Here is a 27,274-nt window from a genome sequence, read left to right as displayed (position 1 = left end):
CGATAACTGTGCCATGAGTGCACACACACCACTTGAGCAGAAGTGGGGAGACATCGAGCTGTAGTCAGATGGACTACAGGCGATGAGGGGCAAGATCCTCGAGGTACCCAGCCTCTTGGATTAGACCTTGCTACGGGAGCCTCAAAGAGGAGTACCAGTACTGGCGATGTCAGTAGAGACAAATGCGAATGAAGCAACAGAAGGAGCTACAGTGCAAGATTCCCAGAACAGCATGAGGCAGCAATGCGAGAAGCACGGGAGTGTTGAAATAGTGCAGGATGGCACAAAGAGGTGTGCAACGGTGCGAGAAGCAGGGAGTTGTTACAGCAGCGTAGAGGTCAGAGAGGGAGGACTTTTCAGCGACAGAAGGAGCTTCAGCATCATGGGGGTCTCTAGCCTGACAGAGACGTTAGAGTTGGGAGATCAGTTATTTCTCAGTAACTGGGTTGCAGTAGTGGCGGTGGCAGGGCCATGGGTAGTAGTACATGATGCAGCAGTGCGAAGGATGTTGGGCGGCCTAGCATCAGCACAGGAACCAATGCCAGATGATCAAAGTGATGCGCAGTGAGTATTATTACTAGAGCACAGTCCTCGCTAAGAGGGAGTGTTGATTTGGGGCAGCATCGGATGTGCTCTAGTCGCAAAAATTGGCGAAGAAGCTAAGGCACATGAGATCTCCAATACCCAAAAATGGTTTGGACAGATTCTAAATAGTTTGGGAGATATTAAAATAATTGATAGTTTTAATAGAGTCCCTAAGTCTAAACTTAGGGAAAATAAAATATTAATGTAAATTAATATAAATCTAAGTTAGAATGGTTCAAAAGTCATGGATCAAGCCAGATCTAATCCTAGCCATTGAATAGGGACTTAATCTCGGTCGTTGAATTGTCCACGAGAAAAGTATAAGAGGAGGCTTGAGGGTCACTTCGAAAATACACTGAGTTGATCAAGATTTTGACTTTTTGGGGCTAGGTTTGCTAAGGAAGTCGAGAGAGTGATCAGAGTTGCAGCTGAGGGACATTGAATACAGAAGCAAAGAGGCAGAGATAGCACCAGGAGGATCAACACAGTAGCGGAGGGTGAGGGATGCAGAAATCCAATGAGGTCGGAACCACTCTCAAACATCCTAAGTCATTTCATGGTAATGTTAAAAATTTAAGTAAAAGGATGAAAATTTTCATCCTTTTACTTTAATAATTTAACATTACCATGAATCACATATCAATACTAGGGCCATAGGCTTGATCATTAGGCTGCCCCACTCAAAAATCATTTTTCTTTGAAAAAAAATTGCATTTGGAATTTTACTGCAAAAAAAAATTGCAAAAAGGACTAGGGAGCTCCTCTAATCTCTCACTAAAAACCAAGGAGCGTTTTTTCTAAGGGAGTGCGTCCCTGAAATCGCTCACCCTTCGGGGGTGATTTCGGGAATGCGCTCCCGAGCAAAGCGCAAATTGGGAGCGGGTTTGTGTGGGGGTGAGGGGGGCGGCGCTCCCCTGCAACCGTGGATCTGATGTTGAAGTTAATTAATGCTCTGTAAAAGAAATAACTAATCGTAAGTAAAATAATGATTCACCCCCCTCTCAGTATTTCCAACAGCTTGTTAGCTCCCATTAAAATATGCAGAGTTCAGGAAGAAAACACTGTTACATATCGCTGAGTATGAGAGTATAAAATTAAGAACTGGTCAACTAATTCATAGCTCTACAGTTTTAGCTTCATTCTGGAGGGACTTCAGGTGGGAAAAATTCCACTCTACTACTATACATTACAACAACAAAAAATTATGCATCTATGTTTGAGGCTATCAGATAGAAAGTTTAAAAGTTATAGAAACCTGTCACCAACACCAAGGATGTAGGTAATAACACAGTAGCCAGCACAACTTTTAATAAACGTTTCCAGACATGTTGCTGTGATGCCAAATGGTCCATTTTCATCAGGATGATATTGCTGCAGATAGTTTACAAGACTCCGATGTTCTGAAAGAATCTGACAAATATAAAAAGTCACAAAAGTCAGTGTTATATGCTCATTGAAGCTACACATCAAAGCCAAATCATTAAATCTCATTCAGGTTATGTGCTTGTAGAAAGAAACTGACTTTCTTTTGTAGAATGCATATGAAAAATTGATTATTATGGAACTACTAAATATAGAAGCATGTCCGCACAACATATCTTGTTAAACCAAGAATACCAACTTTATTTTCAGCTTGAAAGTTGCTTCACCTCATAATCTACATTAAAGAAATAAGTTTAGAATATTAAACAAAAGAGATGTTATCTTATTATTGAAAAAACATATTTTAGACACCCTACAAGACAAATGTTTTCTTTTCTTGAAGTACAAGAGAGTTTTGATTTATCTCTGGGTTAACCATTTATTTAGATGGTATTGAAATGAAACGTCACAAACTTTTAGTGCATGTATCAAAAAACCCATCGCACTTCTCCAATTTGTCATAAATTGTGCAGTGATATTCAACTTACTTGAGCTAAAGAATTTGATGGGATGAACTCTATCATTCCTTCTTCATGGCCTGTTGCCAATACTTTATATGGAGTTAGTTGTAGGTCAAGATTTTCCAGCTTTAATAGTCGATCCATCAGTGACACCATTTGAATAACCTAGAATCATAAGATCAAAAAAAAATTGTGAATAAATATTGATTAGAGTGCTATTGTTTCTTCATATAACTAGAACCAAAAAGGCATAAAGAATTATGACCAAGTCTATATTTCTGGGAACCATATTCTCAAAATTAAGTTTAGAAAACATTTTAGGAACAGTAAAAATTTCAAAGCAATACTCCCTACATCTTTTCATTATTTAAAGAAAAAATCAAGCCTATGTAGAAGTATTACACAGAAATATTGCAAAGATGCATCATGGATCCACTGGAGAATTAGAACTTCAAAAAAAGTAGAAGTCATTTACTAAAATTTCATTACCTAAAGGTCACATAAGTGTCAAGTGACTTGTTACCCCTTGGTATGAGGCCTCCAATTGTGATTTGTATCACAACATTTGTGACTTTCATCACATCATAGTTTTGCAGGATGATGCTAATGGAGCATTTGATGGACTAGGGATACATATGATTTTCTAGGAGATGATGCTATCACTTGATCCATTGGTTCAGTGCGGTGAATGGAGGAGATCCATTTGCCCTCATTTTCAGATTGGATATCATGTTTATTGGATCATCCAATGATGCACTCATTATTTTGCATGCATTTACTTATTGCATCAGCTTTACAATGATTATGTTGATGACTTTCATCAGTTCCTACCCTTGGCTAAGGAATGCCCTACCTCACAAGGTGTTTTGCAGCATTATAATGTTATCCCTGATATTTGTTTTCTTCATTTTGAGAGACCACTCCACCTGTACACACATTTGTATGATGATTAACCCTTCAAGGTGTTGGATGTCGGTGACGTGCCGATGTTTGGCTCTTGTAGAAAAATGCCCTAAGGTTTTTGGGCTTGTTTAGCATCGATATGCCGCCTTGGCATGATTTACATGTCCTAGCAGAGTGCTCCTTGTATGCACCACTTTCTACACAGTTCTATCCCTCTAAATGATGATGTTTGGCAACATGTTGCATGATTAAGCCTTGTTGTGTAAACACTCTAGTGCACTTGGGCACTTATTGCACATAGAATGGTTTTGGATGTGATGGACTACATTCCTCACGGATTGGCCCCTTGATGTCCTCTTATTTCCACATATGTTGAGCTTTGGTCATCATTATACACAATTCCACCCCCATTGAGATAATCCTAAAGCCCAAGTGCAGGCTAGGTAAAGCTTAAAGGGAGCCTACTATCACCTCTATCCCTCTAAATGACAATGTTTGGCAACATGTTGCATGATTAAGCCTTGTTGTGTAAACACTCTAGGGCACTTGGGCACGTATTGCACATAGAATGGTTTTGGATGTGATGGACTACATTCCTCACGGATTGCCCCCTTGATGTCCTCTTATTTCCACATATGTTGAGCTTTGGTCATCATTATACACAATTCCACCCCCCTTGAGATAATCCTAAAGCCCAAGTGCAGGCTAGGTAAAGCTTAAATGGAGCCTACTATCACCTCATCAACACTCTTATACACTTTTGGCCGGCTCTCTATCAACTCAAGGGGGACTACCCTAGAGTAAGATTGCTGAGATTTCAAGGCAATGATTTCCAAGCTGATTTGAAGAGGAAATCCCACAAAACAATTTAAAAGAGTTAAAGGATTAAGAGTAAGGATCAAAAAGCAGTGCCTTTCCATTGGGCACACAGGGTCAACTAAGGCTCATCATTCAGAAGTCACAAGTGAAAATAAAATTATAACTAGGGCTTTCCAATAAAAACCCTAATAAGTCACCCTAGTGTAGAGCTTTGAAATTACACCTCTCCTACACATTTTTCCCAGACTTTTCCCCTCACCAGCACTCCATAAGCTATCAGATATCATTGCATATTGATTTTAAAAGAGCATATAAATGGTTTTCTGACTATGTTTTTGTGTTTGCTGTTTGAACTAGATTTTGCTCATTAGCTGCGGAATCCAGTCAATTTCCACAGCTGATTCAACTTTCCGCAGTTGTTTTTGTTAAATTCTATGTTGCAGGTGTCACCAGGCAAAACAAGCCACATGGGCAAGTTAGAAATGACCTGGACATGGATCAGGTCCTATTGGTTCAGCCGAATTCATCAAGGAAAGCTGTGGTCAACGGTGGTCAAACGATGGTCCTACGTAAGAGTCCTACGGCAGCCAGACTCTGTTTTCCAGCACGTGAAGGATTCTAAAGGATGCGTGGCCGTTCCTAACTCTCTGGGGTCTGTTGCCACCTGTAGACTGACCCATGACGAGAATCTAACAACCACGGTTGATAGATTTAATATTTTCGACAACCAGTACGCTAAATCCATGGACGCCGTCTTTTACGTGTCCCCTGTTCACGTAGTTCTACAAGAAACCATTTATGTAAATAGTTATGTAAAATTTGTTATAAATAACGCGTTTCTATAACACATAGTCTTAGTCTTTGTGAATGTAATTTTTGTTGTTCAAGCCCACTGTGTCGTGACACTAGTTTTATTGTTGTAACTGTGTTATGAAATATATGAGAAGACTCTGTTTCTACATGATTGCGTGAACATAATCTTGGATTGATAGCCTGTTGACCGAGGCTGTGCAGAGGGCCCTTGTACGCTGAGGTTTCGTTTCTCTTGTTGCTGTAAAGTTTTATGCATCGTTTTCTTATTTCCATTTGCATATATTCCACCTGTGTATATTTCAATTGTCATGGTATTAACATTCCACTTTTGTTCATGATTTTACAGAACATGTATGTTTCAGGATAGAGTAGGCAGCCCGGGAATCTGCATATAATTTTCACAATGACTAATGACATGGGATTAATTCTCTGTTGACTTTGCTTTTCTTAGTATTTTAATTCCAGTTCTGTTTTGTTGATTTCAGTTTTGTTTACTTGCTTTATTAGTTAGCTTAGATATTAAATTGCTCATATCATTGACAGTTATCTCCGAAAGCCATAGCTAGACTACTGGCAAGGGATTGAATTATGAATGTGTAATTTGATTTTAGTTTTACTTTTCTGCAATTAGATATTAAATTGCTCAAATCATTGATGGTTACCTCCGAAAGCCATAGCTAGGGATCGAATTATGAATGTGTAATTTGATTTTAGTTTTACTTTTCTGCAATTAGATATTAAATTGTTCATATCAGTCAGTTACCTCCGAAAGCCATAGCTGGACTACTGGCGAGGAATCAGATTATGAATGATGTGATTTGATTTTAGTTTTATTTTCCTTGCAATTTTTAATTTCTTTGAGTGCAGTGGCTTAAATCATTTTTCTGTATTTAGACAGCAGCAGAGACGATAGTTTCATGATCAGTAGTTCATTATTTACTTGTTTTAAATAGCAGCACATTTTCATTCTTGTTCAAGTATTACTTTCATCACTAATATACCTTCTGAAGTGTTAAGTTTTGGGAACCATTATAGAGGACACAACCGCCTTAAAATCTATAACCATACTTGCCTTCATCTACTGATCCAGAATTTCTTTTTCTCTAATAGTGCACATATAGTGCGCCACACTTCATCAGTTTACGACTCCCGGATTGATAATTAATGTGGCAATTTAGGACACACTAAATTGACCAAACATTTTGGCGCCGTTGTCGGGGAAGTGTAACTAGGTAGCCAATCTCTTAAAAAAAAAGGAAGGGAAAAATTGATAACTTCTTGAAATATGCTCTCCTCTTGCACCTAGTGTGATCTGGAGGAACAGAAAAGAGAGTTGTTAGTTTAATAATTTCTTGATTATGTTCTCTTCTTGCACCTAGTGTGACTTGGAAGATCAGAAAGAGAATTATTAGCCCAACTTGAAAAATATAAAAAATATAAAAAAATGACATGCATAGAGCAAGAGATTCTAGGGGAAGGTTTATAGCTAGGGCCAAAAGTTCAATTTTTACAACTCCAGCTACTTCAAGGCATAGACAAGATATACCTCCATCATCTCCAACTCATACTCCCAGCCTTAGGATTCCTAGAATTCAAGGGGCAGTAGTTGAATTAGGAGACTCTCCCACACTATACATCAAATCTGACCTAGGAAAATAACCTTTCTTCATTTCTACAGGGGAACATATTGTAATTAAAGAAGTAGAATCACCTGAAGAAGAAAAAGGAAAAATTCCTCCTTGTTCACTATTAATAGAAGACCCAGAGGACTCTGAAAACTCTGAGGAAACTATCATGACAAAGGAAGTAGTAAACAGATTTATAGGAGGGGGTAGAGGTAGAGGTAAAGGAGGAGGAAACAAAGGAGGAGGTAGAGGTAACAATGGGGGAAATAGGGATGGAGATAACTCATTTGGATTTCCTATCGCCGATGAGGAGACCCATACAACAATGAAAAATATTTCACCATCTGTCCTCCCAAACTTTTATGGGTTGCAAAGTGAGGATCCTGAAACATTTCTATTTGAGTTTGAAGTCTTGTGCCGAATCTATGATTATATGGAAGACTCTCAAAAACTCAAACTTTTTCCTTCAACATTGAAAGGAGCGGCTTTGAAATGGTTCATGGGATTAGTCACTCAATCTATTAGAACTTGGAATGATATGAAACAAACATTTTTGGATAGATACTTGGATTATTGTATGCCCACCAATCATAAGGATGAGGTATTCAAGATGATACAAAAAGAAGATGAAAACTTGGAGGATCTACTTGAAAATTTTCAATACAACTTAGAGAGAGCAAAAATGAGTAATTTAGATGAAGAAACCTTGAAATCCCTTCTATTAAAAGCCATTAGAGATGAATGGATAGATATTTTAAACATGATGGGGAAGGGAGATATTTCTCAACTTCCACTCCATGACATAGCAGAACTATGTGTCCATCTCTCAAAGGGGAAAATCTAAAACTAGGAAAGGGCCTAGAGATCCTTCTCTTATTAGAGCAAACAAATCTGCAACCGGATCAGTAAGTAGGGCAGAGATTGGCAATATGCTTGATGAGTTCAAAACTGATATTCTATGGAGCCTTAGTGAACAACTAGACACCCTTAAGATACAAAACAAGTAGAAAGCAAAAGCCGAAGCCTTAGCCATCTTTTGTCCAAAATGTAGAAAGAAACATGCTTTAAGGGAATGTCCCTTGGATGCAAAAGTTGTAGAGACGTGTGATTTGCTCAGAAAGCCATGAGACCAAGGATTGTCCTTCAATTCCTGGGCTCAAAGCTGTCTTTCAGGAAGATCCAAATTCAGTAGAATCCCTTTGTTTTGTTTCAAGAAGACCATGGCAGGGGCCACAAAATCAAGGATTTAACAATCCTATGAACTTTCAGCTCCCACCAAATTGGAATTCTTGGCAACAACCTTGGCCCCAATCTCAAAATCCATACCAATCATGGGCACAAGGGATGCAAAATCCTTATGGGAGATTTTCTTAATTTTATCAATATCCTCCATCTTTTCAAAATCAACAAAATCCACAAATTCCAAATCAAAACCCACAACTTTCATTACCATTTCCACAACAACCTTCTCAACAAAATCCAAATTCTTGACTCTTGCTTCCATTTCAACAAAAGACAAATCAACTACCAACCCAACCATTGCCAAATCCCAATAACAAAAATCCTCAGAATGCTTACATGGTAGAAGGACAACAATTTCCTACCTATATGATTGTTCCTCTCAATGATGTACAACTCAGGTCTGGTAGAGTTTTAGAAAAACCTTCTATAGATGTTCAAGAGCAAGATACCTCTGAGGAGGATTCTCTTAAAGCCAATAAAGATTCTGAAGAAGCATCTCTTCAAAACCCAACCGTTCAAAAAGAAAAAAAAAGAAAAAAGAGTCCCCCCACAACTCCTATAGTTGAGCAACCTGCATCTTCGTCCACACCTCCTTTCCCTGAAAGATTACAAATTGACAAAGGGGTGGAAAAACAAATCTTGTTGCCTGACTATGATTTCCTAGATGAATTAAAGAATGTCTGTATCAAGATTCCTTTGCTACAAGCCATTAGAGAGATTCCTATTCTAGCAAAAACAATAAAGGAGTTGAGTCTTAAAAGACCAGGAAGGAAACCAAGAGATACAAGAAGGATTCACTTGGTAGGAAAAATTGCAGATATCATGATGGGAAAAATTACCATGCAGAAATATGTAGATCCAGGAAGTACAATTTTCAAGACACATATAAATGGGATAGAAATTCCAAATACTTTGATTGACTTAGGGGTTGCTATCAACATTATGAGTAGACAGACTATGGAGCAGCTAAAACTTCCCAATCTTCTTTTTACACTTACCTTATTGCAGCTTGCAGATAGATCAATAATCAAACCAGATGGTGTATTAGAAGATATTTCAGTCTCCTTAGATTCTTGGGAATATCCAGTAGATTTCATGATTTTGACTCCCAAGAGTAATTTAGGAGGGCACCCACTCATCTTAGGAAGACCTTGGCTAGCCACAGCTGATGCTTTCATTAGTTGTAGATCTGGGGATATGTACATTTCTGATGGTAGTTCGACAAAGAAATTCAATTTGTATCCTCCAGCAAAAGCAATTACAGAAGTAGGAGACAATGAATGGGTCGATGATGAGGACACTATACAACCTGTCTTTACCATTTCTGAAATCAGTGAAGATAGTCAAATTCTGAACACATTAGAAAATTTTGAAACATCTTCAGAATATGACCACACACAATTTCAGTTAGATTTTGACATTGAGTATTTATCATCAAGACAAATGTCTCTTTACTCTATGGAAGAGTTTGGTAGTTCTACCATTGAGATTTTTCTAGGTAAAACATTGAATATCAACAAAAACTTGGAAAAATCACAACAGGGAGAGCTAACCAAAATCTTGCAAAAACATTCTACTGCATTTGCATGGGAGTATACTGATATGAAAGGTATTGACCCTAAGACTTGCATCCATCATATCTATATTGAGGAAAACAGTAGACCAATCAGACAACCTCAGAGAAGGATGAATCCAAATCTTAGGGAGATAGTGAAAGAAGAGCTCCAAAAACTACTCAATGTAAACTTCATTTATCCAATTTCAGATAGCCGATGGGTTTCTCCTTTGGTTATAGTACCCAAAAAAAATGGTAAATGGAGGGTATGTACTGATTACAGAGAATTGAACAAAGCAACCTTGAAGGATCACTTTCCTTTGCCCTTTATCGATCAAGTATTAGATACATTAGCAGCCAAAAAGTAATTTACATTTCTGGATGGTTTTAGTGGTTATAATCAAATTCAAGTAGAACCTGAGGATCAGGACAAGACCACATTTACCTGTCCATGGGGAACTTTTGCTTATTGAGTGCTTCCTTTTGGATTATGTAATGCACCTGCAACATTCCAAAGAGCAGTGTTGACCACTGTCGGTCAACTACCCATGCAGTACACCCGCTTTTTCTGCAAAAAGGGGTAGCACCTGATCGACGTGACCGTGCCATCCTGCAGTCATCAACAGCTTGATCGATTTATGTTGTAAACCCAGTTTGCATATATGAAATGTAAATAATCTTAGCATACGTGAGTCGTGTATGTAAATTGCCTGGGTGGACCTAACTTTCTAATGATAATCTACGTCCCGGAAGGTTTTTCGTCTCACTGATCCATGATCGGCAGAGTTTTCCTTCAGCCTGACCCCAAAGCCGGGATTGATTTTGTCATTAAAATTTTAGGAGAATCCTAGTGTGTTAATCTGCTAGATTATAGTTGTGTCGTAGAACTGGGTGACTTATGAGGGTCTGTGTTAAGTGGGTTTGTCCCCTTGAGATGTAAATTGTAAAAGTCATGATGTAAAGTGTCTTGAGGGTTGAAAAATATTTTAAATCCCCTCATGTTTCCTAAGTCCTAAGTCCTAGGTGTTTTTTCCAAAGGCTAAGTTTGAGGATCCATTTAGAAAATGAATTAAAAAATTAAAAATAAATAACTGAAAAAAAAAAATAATAATAATAATAATAAAATAAAAAATTATAAAATAAAGCAAAAACCCTAAAAAATAATAAAATAATAATATTTTGAGTAAATACATGCAAAATTTCATTTTTTAATGAATTAATAATTTCGACGGATGAGATTAAGAGATGTCTTGATCCTCATCGACGGTCGAGATCATTTCGACATGGATCACTCGAACTAGCCGTTGGGATCTTTTCCTTTAAATAGGGTGCTAGGGGTCATTTCAGATCATTGGATCTGTGAGTCTTGCGCTGAAGAAGCTCTCTTGTAGTTCATTTTTTGTGCAATAAAGAAGACTTTGGGGTTAAAAATCTTGCTGGTGTTACTCTTCTGAAAATGCTGTAAGATTGTTCTATTTGTTCTGCAAAATTTTATTTTCAGCCATTAATGATAGCTTAATGAAGATTGATCCAGGCACAGGTATCTTGTCTGATCTTTGGGGTTTGAATGATAGTTTAGATTCTTGGCAGGTATCTCCATTTGATCAGGGTTTCACTGTTGTTTTCGCCTTCTACGTTGATGGTTGATTTTAAGCTGTGCAGGAAATCCTTTTTTCAGATTACCGGGCGTTAGGGGAAGTTCTCGGTTGAACCAGCCAACTCCCGGATTGTGTTTTCTGAAAGAGCCCAGCCAGTTCTTGATCCTGGGCTTATCATTCGAAATATTTTTTTTTATTAATGCATGCAGGGTTTTCTGAAGCATTTTACATTCAAATTAAATTCTGATAATATTACTGTGATTATTGATAAATCTGGCTGCTTAAGAGCTTTCGGTTTGTAAATACTGTAAATTTCTTGTTGGGTCTAGGGTTTTAGTTTCATTTGCTGCACGTATTATTCTTGGTTTTTGTTTTCTCATTGCAGATTATAGGTTGCATGGTGTTCTCTGAGACTTTCAAGGGTTTAATCAATTCTTTGGCTATTTCTCAGTGTTTAATTTAAAAGAATGTTGAATGAAATTAATTCACATGGAGCGAACAGCTCAATGATAATACAAAGATATTTACAAGAATAGAAACATCAGGTTTCTATGTAGAATATCGAACAAACAGTTTCATCTAAGAAACTGCTAAAAGAATAAGAATAGAAACATCTAAAAGACTGAGCATTACTAAATAGAGATATAGAGATATATTCTAATACCCTCCATTAATGCTCAATCTATTTACAACACCAATAGACCCGTGAAATTTTACAAATTTATCAGGACCAAGAGGCTTGGTAAAAATATCGGCGGGCTGCTCTGTGGTGGGAACATAGTGCAACTGAACTGAGCCGTCTTCAACCAGCTGTCGAATGTAGTGGCAGTGAGTTTCCACATGCTTTGTTCGTTCATGAAAGACAGGATTCTTGGCAAGTTTGAGCACTCCCTGATTATCACAAAACAAAGAAGTAGGCCCTGTCTGAAAAACATGCATATCTGCAAGCATACGACGAAGCCAAACTGCCTCACAGGCGGCCTTAACTGCTCCCCGATACTCTGCTTCTGTTGAGGAGAGAGCCACTACCTGTTGCTTCTTACTAGTCCAAGTAACAGCTCCAGATCCTAGACTAAACACATACCCAGCTGTAGATTTACGGTCATCAACCGAACCGGCCCAGTCAGAGTCAGTGTAGCCACTGAGAATAGGAGTGGAGCTGTGAGTATATAAGAGGCCATAATCAGAAGTACCACGCACATATCGTAGCACCCGCTTTGCTGCTATCCAATGATCAGCTTTAGGAGCTGACATAAAGCGAGAAATGTAGCTTACTGCAAAACTGATGTCAGGTCTGGTAGTAGTAAGATAGATGAGACTGCCCACTAATTGCCTGAATAAAGTTTCATCCACAAGAGGAGAGGATGACTGTGCTGAAAGTTTGAGCCCTGGTTCCATAGGAGTCGTGGCCGGTTTGCAATCCTGCATTCTGAACCTTTCCACAAGATTTTTGGCATACTTGGACTGAGAAAGAAAGATCTGATTTTCAGTCTGCGACACTTCAACCCCCAGACAGTAATGAAGAAGTCCCAAGTCTGTCATCTCAAAAGTTCTGCATAGATCTTGTTTGATCCCATGGATCAAATGTGCAGAGCTGCCAGTAATGATAAGATCATCCACATAGACAACTACAAACAAGATTTCATCATCAGTATGCTTGATATACAGGTTTGCATCAGATGGACTCCGCTGAAAACCCTGATCTGTCAGATACTGATCAATTTTTATGTACCAAGCCCGAGGAGCTTGTTTCAATCCATAGATTGCTTTAACTAACCGACACACTTTCTGTTCTTGACTAGCAGCCTTGAATCCTGGAGGCTGCGTCATGTAGACTTCTTCTTGGAGATCACCATTTAGGAAAGCACTTTTTACATCCATCTGATGAACTTTCCAATTGAACTGAGCTGCTAGGGCAAGCACAAGCCTGATAGTACTCATCTTGGCTGTAGGAGCAAAAGTCTCATCATAGTCGATGCCTTCCTGCTGTGAAAATCCTCGAGCCACAAGCCGAGCTTTATACTTGTCTAAGGTTCCATCAGCTTTGTATTTGACTTTATACACCCATTTGCAGCCTATGGGTTTTTTGTCTGCAGGAAGATTAGAAAGAGTCCATGTGTGATTCTTCTGAAGACTCTGAAATTCTGCTTCCATAGCCTGTTCCCACTCAGATATACCCTTAGCTTCTGAATATGTTTGAGGCTCAAAAGTACTGTGAAGGTTAGCCATAAGAGCAAAATTGACTGTAGACTGTTGTCTGTTCTTATGCCTAGAAGTTCTACCTTCAAGGAGCTCATCATCCCGGAGATCACCTATGGTTTTAGCCCACCATTTTGGCCGAAGAGAAGAAGAACCAATATCAGGATTAGAGGGACCAATATCAGGAGGAAGAGAAGCAGGCTCAAGAGCAATAGGGACAGCAAGAGGGGGATTAGCTTCTGGAGGAAGCTCAGATAGAGTAGTATCAAATCTTGATGCTACATCATCCCTCCCATCAGATGGACTGACTGGAAGAAGAACACTGTGAGGCGGATCCTCAGAGCGCTGCTCAGAAGAAGAAGACTGAAAGAATCCTCTGTCTTCATCAAATACTACATCTCGACTGAAGCTAAGTCGACCAATGGCTATATCTATCAGCCTATAAGCCTTGTGATGATCACTGTAACCTGTCATCATGAGTTTCTGACTTTTGGAATCCAACTTAGATCGCTTAGCAGATGGAATCCAAACATATGCAACTGAGCCAAAAACTTTGAGATGACTGATCTTAGGCTTACGACCAGACCACACTTCTTCAGGAGTCTTCCCTTTAACAGCCTGAGTAGGGGATCGGTTAAGAAGGTAAACAGCAGTAAATACTGCTTCAGCCCAGAATTTGTTTGGAACACTCCGGTGTTGTAACATGGAATGAGCCATTTCAACAACCGTGCGATTGCGACGCTCGACAACACTGTTCTGCTGGGGAGTGTAAGGTGTGGTGAATTGACGTTTGATGCCATGAATATCACAGAAGTTGGCAAAAGCTGAGGAACAAAATTCCCCCCCATTGTCGGTCCTAAGGGTCATGATATTACCACCAGATTCGTTTTCAACTAAAGTTTTAAACTTCTGAAAGGTACTAAGAGCATCAGATTTATTTTTTTAAAAATACACCCACATCTTTCGACTGAAGTCATCTACAATAAGTAAAAAGTATTTGCAAGCAGTTATAGAAGCTGTATTCATAGGACCACAAATATCAGCATGAAGTAACTGAAGTACCTGGGATGCGCGCCAAGATTCTCCATTTTTGAATGACGACCGATGTTGCTTTCCCGCTTGACAGGGGCTGCATACCCCCAACTGCTGAGTCTGAATATCAGGTAATCCTGACACAAGTCCCTCCCGAGAGAGCTGAGAGAGATACTGCATATTGAGATGCCCATATCGCTGATGCCATAGAGTACTGATGGGAGAGACACGAGCTGCTAGTGCCACTTCTGGAAAGTCACCGGTGTCAAGTAGCCTGTATAGACCATGGTCCTCGAGGCCAGTAGCAACTGTCAGACTGGTCTCCCTGTCAATGATGGAACACTTGTGTGCACTGAACACAACATCAAGCTGAGGAGAATTCCTCATAATCTGACTGACAGAGAGCAGATTAATCTCCATACCAGGAACATAGTATACATTTAGAAATATGAGCGTGCGTCCACCAGACTGAATTTGAACTGTACCCCTGCCAGCAACAGTGTACTTTTCACCTCCACCAAATACAACTGAATCACTGAAAGGTGAAAAGTCAATAAACCAGTCACGCCTGTGAGAGAAGTGGCGTGATGCACCAGAATCAATGTACCATGCAGAGGAAGGAACATGTTCTGAAGACCTTTTAGCCATAAAGGCGTAAAAGGCAGAATCTGTCTGCTCGGAATGTTCTGCAACATTCGCTGTCTGATGTGACCCTCCCTGTTTCTTTTGTTCAGAAGCAATCCTCTGCCTGCAGTCTTTCTTCATGTGACCGAACCTGTGACAGTAATTACACTGTACACTTTTCTTCCTGTTAGGATCAAAAGACTGAGATGATCCTCTCTGCTGAAAAGACTGAGAGGACTGATATTTTGCAGCAAATGCATTTTCCAAGGGCACTGATGAAGTACCACTACCAAACTGCTGTTTCCACCTATCTTGCTGCAGAAGTTTGGTACATAAATCTGAAAACTTCAGATCAACATTTGTGGTTGTAATGTTGAGTGTTTCAATGAAGTGTTCATCAGATTTTGGTAGACTCTTCAGGGTAATGACTACCATATCTTCTTCCTCCATGGTCCGACAAATGGCGTCGAGCTGATCTCGAATGTCTTTAATTTTGTTGAGATGTTCCTGTAAAGACATATGTTCATCCATCATGATGGAGAACAACTGATTTTTGAGAAAAAAAGCTCTGCTTTTATCAGATGTCTCATGCAATTCTTTCAACTGTTGCCAGATTTCAGCAGTTGTCTTGCCAGAAGGGATCTGTGGTAACTGATCATCAGCGACAAAGAGCTTGAGAAGCATAACAGCCTCTCGATTTCGATCATCAAATTTATCTTGATCGGTCCCGGCTGTACCTGGACGAAGCTCTTTGCCCAAAATGAGTTGATCAAGACGCCTGTACTCAAAAATGGTCAGCAGTCTTTGTTTCCAAATGTTATAGTTGCTGCCATTAAACCGTTGATTTCCTTCTAACATCAGATTGGTAAGTGTGGCCATTTTCACAAAGAGAATACAAAAGTATGACACACAAGAACAATGTAGCTGACTGCTTATGCTGGTGAAAATTTAAAGAACAGACTTTCTGCTGTCTAAAACAATAGTAATACTGCTAATATAGTTCTGAGAATACAGATTTCCACAAGAGAATGCCGGTCTACAGATGTCACAGGTCTGAGTTTGTAATGAACACTGTCAGGATCACAAGAAAAAAAAAATTCCGTTGATTGGTAACACACTGCCGGCCACCAGAACCACAAATACAGCAAATACAAATGTTGAAAAATGGACCCACATGTGCTGTCTGAGTTTCACGCCTCTGCTGAATGGTAACCCACTGCCAGCAAACACTACGGATATATATATACGTCTCAGGTATCAAAATGGCCCACAGAAAATAGATGAAGATCTAAACAATGGCCCACGTGAGCTATCAAGGCTTCACGTCACGTCTCAGCTGTAAACGACTCAGAGATATACTATACGGCTCAGCTATATAGATCCACAGGTGTATACGATGGGTTTCAACTGCCACGGGTTTCACTGTATATATGGAGGTGTATTATGGACTGTATATAAATACCCGTATTCTGGACGGTAATGAGGACCCGTATTATATCCACGGGTCTGATAAATCTTTGAAATAAAACACCCGCGTATATCCACGCCACAGAGATTGACGGATATCCATGCCACAGAATTTTCAAAGCTTTACGACACGTCTTAGCTACGTGGTAATATATCAGAATACACGGGTTTGAAATATATCCACGGGTTTTACAACACACGCGTATATCCACAGGTTTGAAAATACACGCGAATTACAGGGTTTTACAACACACGCGTATATCCACGGGTTTGAAATTACACGCGAATTACAGGGTTTCAAATATCCACGGGTTTGACAGATATCTCTGCCACAGAGATTCAGATATATATCTAAGAGTTCTGAAATATATATATATCCACGAGTTTTAAAAAAAAAAATGCGTATCCACGGGTTTGACAGTCTTGAAACTAAAATCACGAATTTGCCCGCAGATATAATTTTCAAACCACGATTCTGTCTTTCAAAAAACACAAGTGAGTTTTGAGAGAAAACACCTGGATCATGAATGCTGAGAAATTCCTCGATGTGGTCGAGTAGCTGCCAGGTGAAGAAGAAGATAGCCGGATCCACGATTCCCAGCAAAACTGGCCAGTAAAAAAAATCCCGCTCCCACGAAGATAGTCACCGCCACAAAGTTATTTCTTTAATAAAATGATCATGCAAGAGAAGAATCCATTTCTGTATCGAGATGGACGACTGTAAGCTTTTATCACAGCGAGCAAAGCCGAGGCTAAGACTCAGTGAAGGCTGCCTGGCTTACAGAGGGCTCGACCTTAGAAAGGACTCAAGAGATTTCGATGCAAAGAGAAATACTGTTCAAGAAAAAATCTCTTAACCTTGCTCTGATACCATAAAAGAATGTTGAATGAAATTAATTCACATGGAGCGAACAGCTCAATGATAATACAAAGATATTTACAAGAATAGAAACATCAGGTTTCTATGTAGAATATCGAACAAACAGTTTCATCTAAGAAACTGCTAAAAGAATAAGAATAGAAACATCTAAAAGACTGAGCATTACTAAATAGAGATATAGAGATATATTCTAATATAATTTTGTTACAGGGACAATTTTATCTCTTTTTCCTTTTGAAAGCAGATTTGCGTGGCCATCTCACACAGCATTCAACACTCCTTCACGCTGCCATTTTCTCCACGTACCTACGTATAGCAAAACGCTGTCCCTCACAGCCTCCATCGGCCATTCAAAACCCACGCTATCTATCCCACGCTTATTCAGGCTCGCACGAAGCTGTCCAAGGAAAATCAAACGACAAGCAGAAACCGAAAGTTCTTTTTTGCGTACTAGCATATCATTTTTTCTGAACGATCTCTTAGGCTCAGCGCCAGTTGATCTCCATCACATGAAACGTCTTCGACCTGTGCAAAAAGACCTGTCGTCACCTGCAAAAGCACGTTTCAATTTTAATTCACATTTGGAACGTTGAAATTGTTGGCTGATCGAAAATTTCAGGGCGCAAAGAAAAATTTGTTTCACCATATTTGGATTAAGAAACATCTACAAACACATAGTTGGATTGATAATCGAAAGCAAGGAGGATGATATCAGTTCCTTGCGCAGGAAGAAAGGAAATTAGCGCAGAAAGGAAGCAAGCAACGATTTAATGAAGGCCTGCATTCTTGTGGTCCTTTTTTCCATCCATTTTGCAGCTGCCGTCTGCAAGTGTCGGACACTCCAAAAGGAATCAGGTAAAGCTCCAGATACGATTCAGAGTTTTCACAATTCGCTGAGCAGTGGTTTTCAGAAGCAGCGTTTTCCTCACATGCCTCACGCAGTCCTTAATCTGAGGCCGCAAATCATGCGTTGAGGTCTTCTGGGCATTTTTTTTATGTATTGGTGCATTGTCCGGGTAATAATTTTGTTTTGAGCCGCTAACAGTGAGATCTCCTCTCTGCCTGCGCACGAAGAGTCGTTCTCGGCTTTCAAACGTGACTGCGTTTTAGTTTCGAGGCTTTCAAGTATGTCGTATGCCAAGTTTAGTTCTTAGTTTCGAGGCTTTCAAGTATGTCGTATGCCAAGTTTTAGTTAGAGGTTTAGACGTTAATTTTGTTTTGACCATTTTCGTTTTAGTTTTGATTTTAAATTGAAATATAAAATAAAAAATAAAAAAGGAAAAATCATAAAGAAGGTTTAGGACTTTGGCTTTAGTTTTTGGTTTTATTTAAATTTTATATTAAAAAAAAAAATTATAAAATAAAAAAATAAAAAAAAAGGGGTCCCTTTTAGGATTTTAGTTTAGGAATTACTTTTTAGGAGTTACTTTTTTTTATTTAGATAGTTTAAATATTTTTTTTTTTTGTGGAGTTTTAATTTTATAGTTTCATTTTTTAAATTTAAAAAACATAAAAAATATATAATTTTAAAATCATAAAAAAAATATATATAATATAGAAAATTTGAAAAAAGAGATTTCTTTTTTTGTTTAATCCATTTTTAGATTTAAAGTTTTATTTAAAAAAAAAAAAAAAAAATTGCAATTTCAGTCTTAGCTCGGGAAATTCTTAGGTTTCATCTTTTACGCTGAGGCTAAAATTTTGATGTGGAAGTTAAAGTTTGATATGATTTAATGTTTATCTGAAAATTAACTGCATGAACGTGATATCTGGTTAATGATTCATAATTCCGTGGTTGTTTAAAAGCATTTATCTCTTCAAAAATTTTAATTACTAGATATCGTTATTGAGCTTTAATCGCTGAATCATTATAAGAGCATTGTAATTTTACTGGATATCTTGCATTGTTTGATTTATTTGATGATAAATGATTGGTGTTCATGGTTTATATTTCTACAACATCTAGCAAGTAATCGTTTAAACATCAATCTCATAAGGCACTGGTCAATTAACTCAATAAAATCTATTTAGTGCTTGCTCCTTCGTGTCTCCCAACCCAACTGGTTAACAGTTGGTTTTCATCATTTCATAGGGTCTACCCCACTTAGCTGCGGGAGACAGGCTTAAACGGAGAGAACGGGGATCAGTGTGACAGCCCCCGGTCTGAGCGTTGTCGTGACACTCTGTGCGACAACATTTTTTGGCGTCGTTGCCGGGGATACATTGTTTTCTCAGCGTTTCAACGACAATCATCCTTCTCATTTTTTATCTTTTCATCTGGCCCGACAACGCCAACATTTTTTAGCACCGTTGCCGGGGACAGAGTTTTTCTGTTCCTGGCATTTCAAAGATATTCGTCTTCTCATCTTTCTCATCTCTCATTTGAGTTGGCAGATTCAACCTTTTTGGTTATCATTTGGATCTTTTATTGCCTTATCTTTCATCATATCAACAGCTTCTCTTCGGTTTGTTTCTTGTTGGGTGGCGACTCCATTTTCTTATTTTTCCCAGACAAGAAGCCTTCCTCATATCTGCTTGTTGATTGCTTTCTGGATCTTAGAATCAGATTCATTGTTCAAGTGGTGACTCCACTTCTTTCATCTATTGATTTTCGTGAGCAGAGATCTCGTTCTATCATCCATCTGATCCCTTATTATTCATCATGGATTATTCATTTAAACCATGTCATTTTACTGACTGTCTCCATGATTCTCCGGAGGAGGCCATTTCTAAATTACCTGTGTTCTCGAGTGGTGATTCAATCGCTATTAGAAGGCATCTAGGCTTGTTTACTCCTATAATGATCATATACTGTAGACCCCCTCAGTTTAATCATGAAGATATCAAAATGCGTCTTTTTGTCTTTTCTTTAGAGGGTGATGCTTTGAATTGGTTTAACAATTTTCCTAAGGATTCTTTCACTTCTTTACAAGACATTGTCAATGCTTTTAAAGATAGATATGGTGATCCAAACAGCTCGCCTTGTGCCCCTAAAATTGTGCAACATAATGAAAGTAATCTGATAAAAGGTCCAGCTATCGAAGAAAGATTTCAAGATCAGAATGTGTCATCCACCTGTACTATTTCAGATCAAGTCCATGATAGTGGAAAAGCAAGGACAAATGACAACGAAAGGGATGATCAAAAGCAAATTATACAAGAACTAATGCTGCTGGTGAAAAATATGGAGATCAATCAAACTAATTATGTCAATGATGTGAAAACTTTATGCACCCACTTGAAAAAACGTAATAGGGAGATGGAGATCATGCAAAATCAGCATACTAAGGAAATTGAGGCCATAAAAACTAATCATGATACAGAAATTAGATTCATGCAAAGCAAGATGTCAGGCTTTAGAGGAAAATATGGCGACCATGAAAGCTGATCATGATAGGGAAATTAATTTTATGCAAAACAAGTTATTAACTATGGATGAAGAAATGGCTATCATGACGTTCGATCATAATAATCAGTTGGCCACCATGCAAGCAAATCATAAAGAAGAAATAAACTCCATGTAGTATTGCTTGATGAACATAAAGGAAAAGAACGATAAAGTAATAAAAGATATGGAAGAAGACCATGCCAGGCAAATCAGTGCTATAAAGGTTGATCACTCTAGTCAGATGGATGCCATTAAAATACAGGTTCAAAAGTTTCAACAATGGTTAGAGGATAAGAGAAACCAGGGGACATCAACAGATCATGAGCCTTCTCATTTATTGCAACAAGTTCCATCTTATTATGAGGAGGTCATTGGTTCGATTGAAAGATGGTTAATTGAAGGTGATCCAGATAGACTTAAAAATGATAAAGATCAGATGCAGGATAAAGAAAGACATATCACGCATATCTTACATACTTCATCTGATAGTTTTGAAACAGAAAGTTCCATGTCATCAGTGATACAACCTGCCACAAAGAAAAAGCACGAGAGAAAGAGAATGAGACGAAGATTTGATGCATCAAACGACTGCGAGCAGCTTGATTTTCGGATAGGAAAAAGTCCTACCATATGCAAACTTGCACATGGCACATTCGACAAGCAGCCGACAGATTTGCCTGAAAGCAGGCAAATGCTCAGTATACACTATATTGAACACATCTGATGCCATGGGGCATCCTTTGTATTGTATTTCTAACCCTACTCCTTGTTTTTTCCGCATTTTTTTTTTCAGTTTTAGGGTTAGATTTACTTTTCTAGATAGTTAATAAATGAAGAGCTTTTATCTTTCCTGTGCTTAATGTATATGATGATTTTTGGATGGACGCTACTTATTTTTGTGTTGTATGGATGCAGATTCTGGATTCTCACATTCTTACAGAGCAACAACGTGTCCCCAAGTAGAGCCAGATGTTGACCACTGTCGGTCAACTACCCATGCAGTACACCCGCTTTTTTTGCAAAAAGGGGTAGCACCTGATCGACGTGACCGTGCCATCCTGCAGTCATCAACGGTTTGATCGATTTATGTTGTAAACCCAGTCTGCATATATGAAATGTAAATAATCTTAGCAGATATAAGTCGTGTATGTAAATTGCTTGGGTGGACCTAACCTTCTAATGATAATCTACGTCTCGGAAGGTTTTTCGTCTCACCGATCCATGATCGGCAGAGTTTTCCTTCAGCCTGACCCCAAAGCCGGGATTGATTTTGTCATTAAAATTTTAGGAGAATCCTAGTGTGTTAATCTGCTAGATTATAGTTGTGTCGCAGAACTGGGTGGCTTATGAGGGTCTGTGTTAAGTGGGTTTGTCCCCTTAAGATGTAAATTGTAAAAGTCATGATGCAAAGTGTCTTGAGGGTTGGAAAATATTTTAAATCCCCTCATGAGTCCTAAGTCCTAGGTCTTAGGTGTTTTTTCCAAAGGCTAAGTTCGAGGATCCATTTAGAAAATGAATTAAAAAATTAAAAATAAATAAATAAAAAACTGGAAAAAAATAAAAATTAAAAATTAAAAAATAAAAAAAATAAAAATAAAAATAATATAATAATAATAATAACAATAAAATAAAAAATTACAAAAAATTATAAAATAAAGCAAAATCCCTAAAAAATAATAAAATAATAATATTTTGAGTAAATACATGCAAAATTTCACTTTTTAATGAATTAATAATTTCGACGAATGAGATTAAGAGATGTCTTGATCCTCATCGACGGTCGAGATCATTTCGACATGGATCACTCGAACTAGCCGTTGGGATCTTTTCCTTTAAATAGGGTGCTAGGGGTCATTTCAGATCATTGGATCTGTGAGTCTTGTGCTGAAGAAGCTCTCTTGTAGTTCATTTTTTGTGCAATAAAGAAGAATTTGGGGTTAAAAATCTTGCTGGTGTTACTCTTCTGAAAATGTTGTAAGATTGTTCTATTTGTTCTGCAAAATTTCATTTTCAGCCATTAATGATAGCTTAATGAAGATTGATCCAGGCACAGGTATCTTGTCTGATCTTTGGGGTTTGAATGATAGTTTAGATTCTGAAATATATTGGCAGGTATCTCCATTTGATCAGGGTTTCACTGTTGTTTTCTCCTTCTACGTTGATGGTTGATTTTAAGCTGTGCAGGAAATCCTTTTTTCAGATTATCGGGCGTTAGGGGAAGTTCTCGGCTGAACCAGCCAACTCCCGGATTGTGTTTTCTGAAAGAGCCCAGCCAGTTCTTGATCCCGGGCTTATCATTCGAAATATTTTTTTTTTATGAATGCATGCAGGGTTTTCTGAAGCATTTTACATTCAAATTAAATTCTGATAATATTACTGTGATTATTTCTATGTTGCAGGAAACGTGGGGTAGGAGGGCATTTCCGTACCGAAACGAGTACGAAACCCTGAAACGCGTTTGGTACAGCCCTGAAACGCATTTCAGGTCGTACTGCCACGTTTCACGAAACTGAAACGTGGCCAGTACGGCCTGAAACGCGTTTCAGGGCCGTACGACCCACGTTCCAGCATTTACTTGTGTTTTTTAAAATATTTTTTTTTATTTGTTTTGTAATCTATTTTTACGTTAGCCTAGTGACTTCTAGTTGCTTACAAATGCCTGTCTAAAATTATAAAAGTGAACTTTTGCCCTAGTGTTGATATGCAATTCATGGTAATGTTAAATTCTTAAAGTAAAAGTGATATTCTCCTTTAGTTTTCATTTTCATCCTTTTACTTAAATTTTTAACATTACCATGAAATGACTCAGGATGTTTGAGAGTGGTTTCGCCCTCATTGGATTTCATATGGAGAAAGTAGAATTTTAGATCTCACTCAAAATCCAACAGACTTATCCGTTTTTCAGGATTTCAGGATTGGGGGGATTGCAATGTTTCCATTGGATTTTATCATGTAATAGGGTATGGAACTTGTATTTAATCGAGAGAACAAAGCCCTCTATGCAGGGGAGACTCCCAATAATCAAGAGAATGTAGGGTACTAGAGTATGAAACTTGTATTTAATCAAGAGCACTAAGGTCATTCGACTATGTAGGAGGAGACTCCCAATCAATCACGAGACAAAAAATTAGAAATTTCTCGTGGCTAATTTTGGATATTTCTATTTTCATTATGTGATTATTCATGAGTAAATGTGATGTAAATTTAGATACTTATAGTTTATGCATTGACAATTGACAATTTTATCGTAATGTAATAAATTAGAACGTATCATATATGCTTTATGATTGCACATATTTCTTAAATGTCCTTATATATATATATATATATATATATATATATTCACGTTTCCCCGTTTCCAAAATTTGGGGAGGTCGCGTTTCGTATCGCTTCCCGTTTCGGAAACTCGTACCCGTTTCCCTGTTTCGTGCAACCTTGGATTATTGATAAATCTGGCTGCTTAAGAGCTTTCGGTTTGTAAATACTGTAAATTTCTTGCTGGGTCTAGGGTTTTAGTTTCATTTGCTGCACATATTATTCTTGGTTTTTGTTTTCTCATTGCAGGTTACAGGTTGCATGGTGTTCTCTGAGACTTTCAAGGCTTTAATCAATTCTTTGGCTATTTCTCAGTGTTTAATTTTGTTACAGGGACAATTTTATCTCTTTTTCCTTTTGAAAGCAGATTTGCGTGGCCATCTCACACAGCATACAACACTCCTTCACGCTGTCGTTTTCTCCACGTACCTACGTATAGCAAAACGCTGTCCCTCACAGCCTCCATCGGCCATTCAAAACCCACGCTATCCATCCCACGCTTATTCAGGCTCGCACGAAGCTGTTGAAGGAAAATCAAACAACAAGCAGAAACCGAAAGTTCTTTTTTGCGTACTAGCATATCATTTTTCTGAACGATCTCTCAGGCTCAGCGCCAGTTGATCTCCATCACATGAAACGTCTTCGACCTGTGCAAAAAGACCTACCGTCACCTGCAAAAGCACGTTTCAATTTTAATTCACATTTGGAACGTTGAAATTGCTAGCTGATCGAAAATTTCAGGGCGCAAAGAAAAATTTGTTTCACCATATTTGGATTAAGAAACATCTACAGACACATAGCTGGATTGATAATCGAAAGCAAGGAGCATGATATCAGTTCCTTGCGCAGGAAGAAAGGAAATTAGCGCAGAAAAGAAGCAAGCAATGATTTAATGAAGGCCTGCGTTCTCGTGGTCCTTATTTCCATCCATTTTGCAGCTGCCGTCTGCAGGTGTCGGACACTCCAAACGGAATCAGGTAAAGCTCCAGATAGGATTCAGAGTTTTCACAATTCACTGAGCAGTGGTTTTCAGAAGCAGCGTTTTCCTCACACGCCTCACGCAGTCCTGATCTGAGGCCGCAAATCATGCGTTTAGGTCTTCTGGGCATTTTTTTTATGTATCGATGTGTTGTCCGGGTAATAATTTTGTTTTGAGCCGCTAACAGTGAGATCTCCTCTCTGCCTGCGCACGAAGAGTCGTTCTCGGCTTTCAAACGTGACTACGTTTTAGTTTCGAGGCTTTCAGGTATGTCGTATGCCAAGTTTAGTTCTCAGCATAGCTTTTCTTTTTTTTGTTAAAAGTTTAAAATATATATATATATATATATATAATAATTTTTTTTTTTTTATATATATAGATTAGATGTTAGTTGTTATTCGTTTTGGTTTGAGTTTTCTTTGGTTAGGTTTTAGTTAGAGGTTTAGACGTTAATTTGGTTTTGACCATTTTCATTTTAGTTTTGATTTTAAATTGAAATATAAAAAAAAAAATAAAAAAGGAAAAATCATAAAGAAGGTTTAGGACTTTGGCTTTAGTTTTAGGTTTTATTTAAATTTTATATTTAAAATATATATATATATATATATATATATATATATATATATAAAATATAAAAATAAAAAATAGGGGTCCCTTTTAGGATTTTAGTTTAGGAATTACTTTTTAGGAGTTACTTTTTTTTATTTAGATAGTTTAATTTTTATTTTTTTTTTGTGGAGTTTTAATTTTATAGTTTCATTTTTTTTAAATTAAAAAACATAAAAAATATATAATTTTAAAATCATAAAAAAAAATTACAAAATAGAAAATTTGAAAAAAGAGATTTCTTTTTTTGTTTAATCCATTTTTAGATTTAAAGTTTTATTTAAAAAAAAAAAAAAAATTGCAATTTCGGTCTTAGCTCGGGAAATTCTTAGGTTTCATCTTTTACGCTGAGGCTAAAATTTTGATGTGGAAGTTAATGTTTGATATGATTTAATGTTCATCTGAAAATTAACTGCATGAACGTGATATCTGGTTAATGATTCATAATTCCGTGGTTGTTTAAAAGCATTTATCTCTTCAAAAATTTTAATTACTGGATATCGTTATTGAGCTTTAATCGCTGAATCATTATAAGAGCATTGTGGTTTTACTGGATATCTTGCATTGTTCGATTTATTTGATGATAAATGATTGGTGTTCATGGTTTATATTTCTACAACATCTAGCAAGTAATCGTTTAAACATCAATCTCATAAGGCACTGGTCAGTTAACTCAATAAAATCTATTTAGTGCTTGCTCCTTCGTGTCTCCCAACCCAACTGGTTAACAGTTGGTTTTCATCATTTCATAGGGTCTACCCCCCTTAGCCGCGGGAGACAGGCTTAAACGGAGAGATCGGGGATCAGGGTGATAGCCCCCGGTCTGAGCGTTGTCGTGACAATCTGTGCGACAACAATTTTTGGCGCCGTTGCCGGGGATACATTGTTTTCTCGGCGTTTCAACGACAATCATCCTTCTCATTTTTTATCTTTTCATCTGGCCCGGCAACGCCAACATTTTTTGGCACCGTTGCTGGGGACAGAGTTTTTCTGTTCCTGGCATTTCAACGATATTCGTCTTCTCATCTTAATCATCTCTCATTTGAGCTGGCAGATTCAACCTTTTTGGTTATCATTTGGATCTTTTATTGCCTTATCTTTCATCATATCAGCAACTTCTCTTCGGTTTGTTTCTTGTTGGGTGGCAACTCCATTTTCTTATTTTTCCCAGACAAGAAGCCTCCCTCATATCTGCTTGTTGATTGCTTTCTGGATCTTAGAATCAGATTCATTGTTCAAGTGGCGACTCCACTTCTTTCATCTATTGATTTTCTTGAGCAGAGATCTCGTTCTATCATCCATCTAATCCCTTATTATTCATCATGGATTATTCATTTAAACCATGTCATTTTACTGACCGTCTCCATGATTTTCCGGAGGAGGCCATTTCTAAATTACCTGTGTTCTCGGGTGGTGATTCAATCGCTGTTAGAAGGCATCTAGGCTTGTTTACTCGTATAATGATCATATACTGTAGCCCCCCTCAGATTAATCATGAAGATATCAAAATGCGTCTTTTCGTCTTTTCTTTAGAGGGTGATGCTTTGAATTGATTTAACAATTTTCCTAAGGATTCTTTCACTTCTTTACAAGACATTGTCAATGCTTTTAAAGATAGATATGGTGATCCAAACAGCTCGCCTTGTGCCCCTAAAATTGTGCAACATAATGAAAGTAATCTAATAAAAGGTCCAGCTGTCGAAGAAAGATTTCAAGATCAAAATGTGTCATCCACCTGTACTATTTCAGATCAAGTCCATG

The 27,274-nt window shown here is 37.9% G+C and overlaps 1 protein-coding gene across 1 annotated transcript in view; it reads right to left on the bottom strand.

The window, feature by feature from the left end:
* LOC149194393 (phosphatidylinositol 3-kinase, root isoform-like) overlaps positions 1-27,274 on the bottom strand; it is a 353,842-nt gene that overhangs the window by 94,420 nt on the left and 232,148 nt on the right. Inside the window, exons 14-15 of the mRNA XM_089405076.1 lie at positions 2,496-2,633; positions 1,841-1,995 (exon numbers count right to left, since the gene is read on the bottom strand). Of these exons, the coding sequence (XP_089261202.1) occupies positions 1,841-1,995; positions 2,496-2,633 (293 nt within the window). The remainder of the gene's footprint in view (positions 1-1,840; positions 1,996-2,495; positions 2,634-27,274) is intronic.

This window comes from Pinus tabuliformis, chromosome 2_2, assembly GCF_031772625.1.
Source record: "Pinus tabuliformis cultivar Carrire ecotype Pingquan chromosome 2_2, CPIR1, whole genome shotgun sequence".
In the NCBI taxonomy this organism is placed as follows: domain Eukaryota; kingdom Viridiplantae; phylum Streptophyta; class Pinopsida; order Pinales; family Pinaceae; genus Pinus; species Pinus tabuliformis.
The sequence above is the reverse complement of the archived record's forward strand: the minus strand, read 5'-3'. Positions and strand labels throughout refer to the sequence as shown.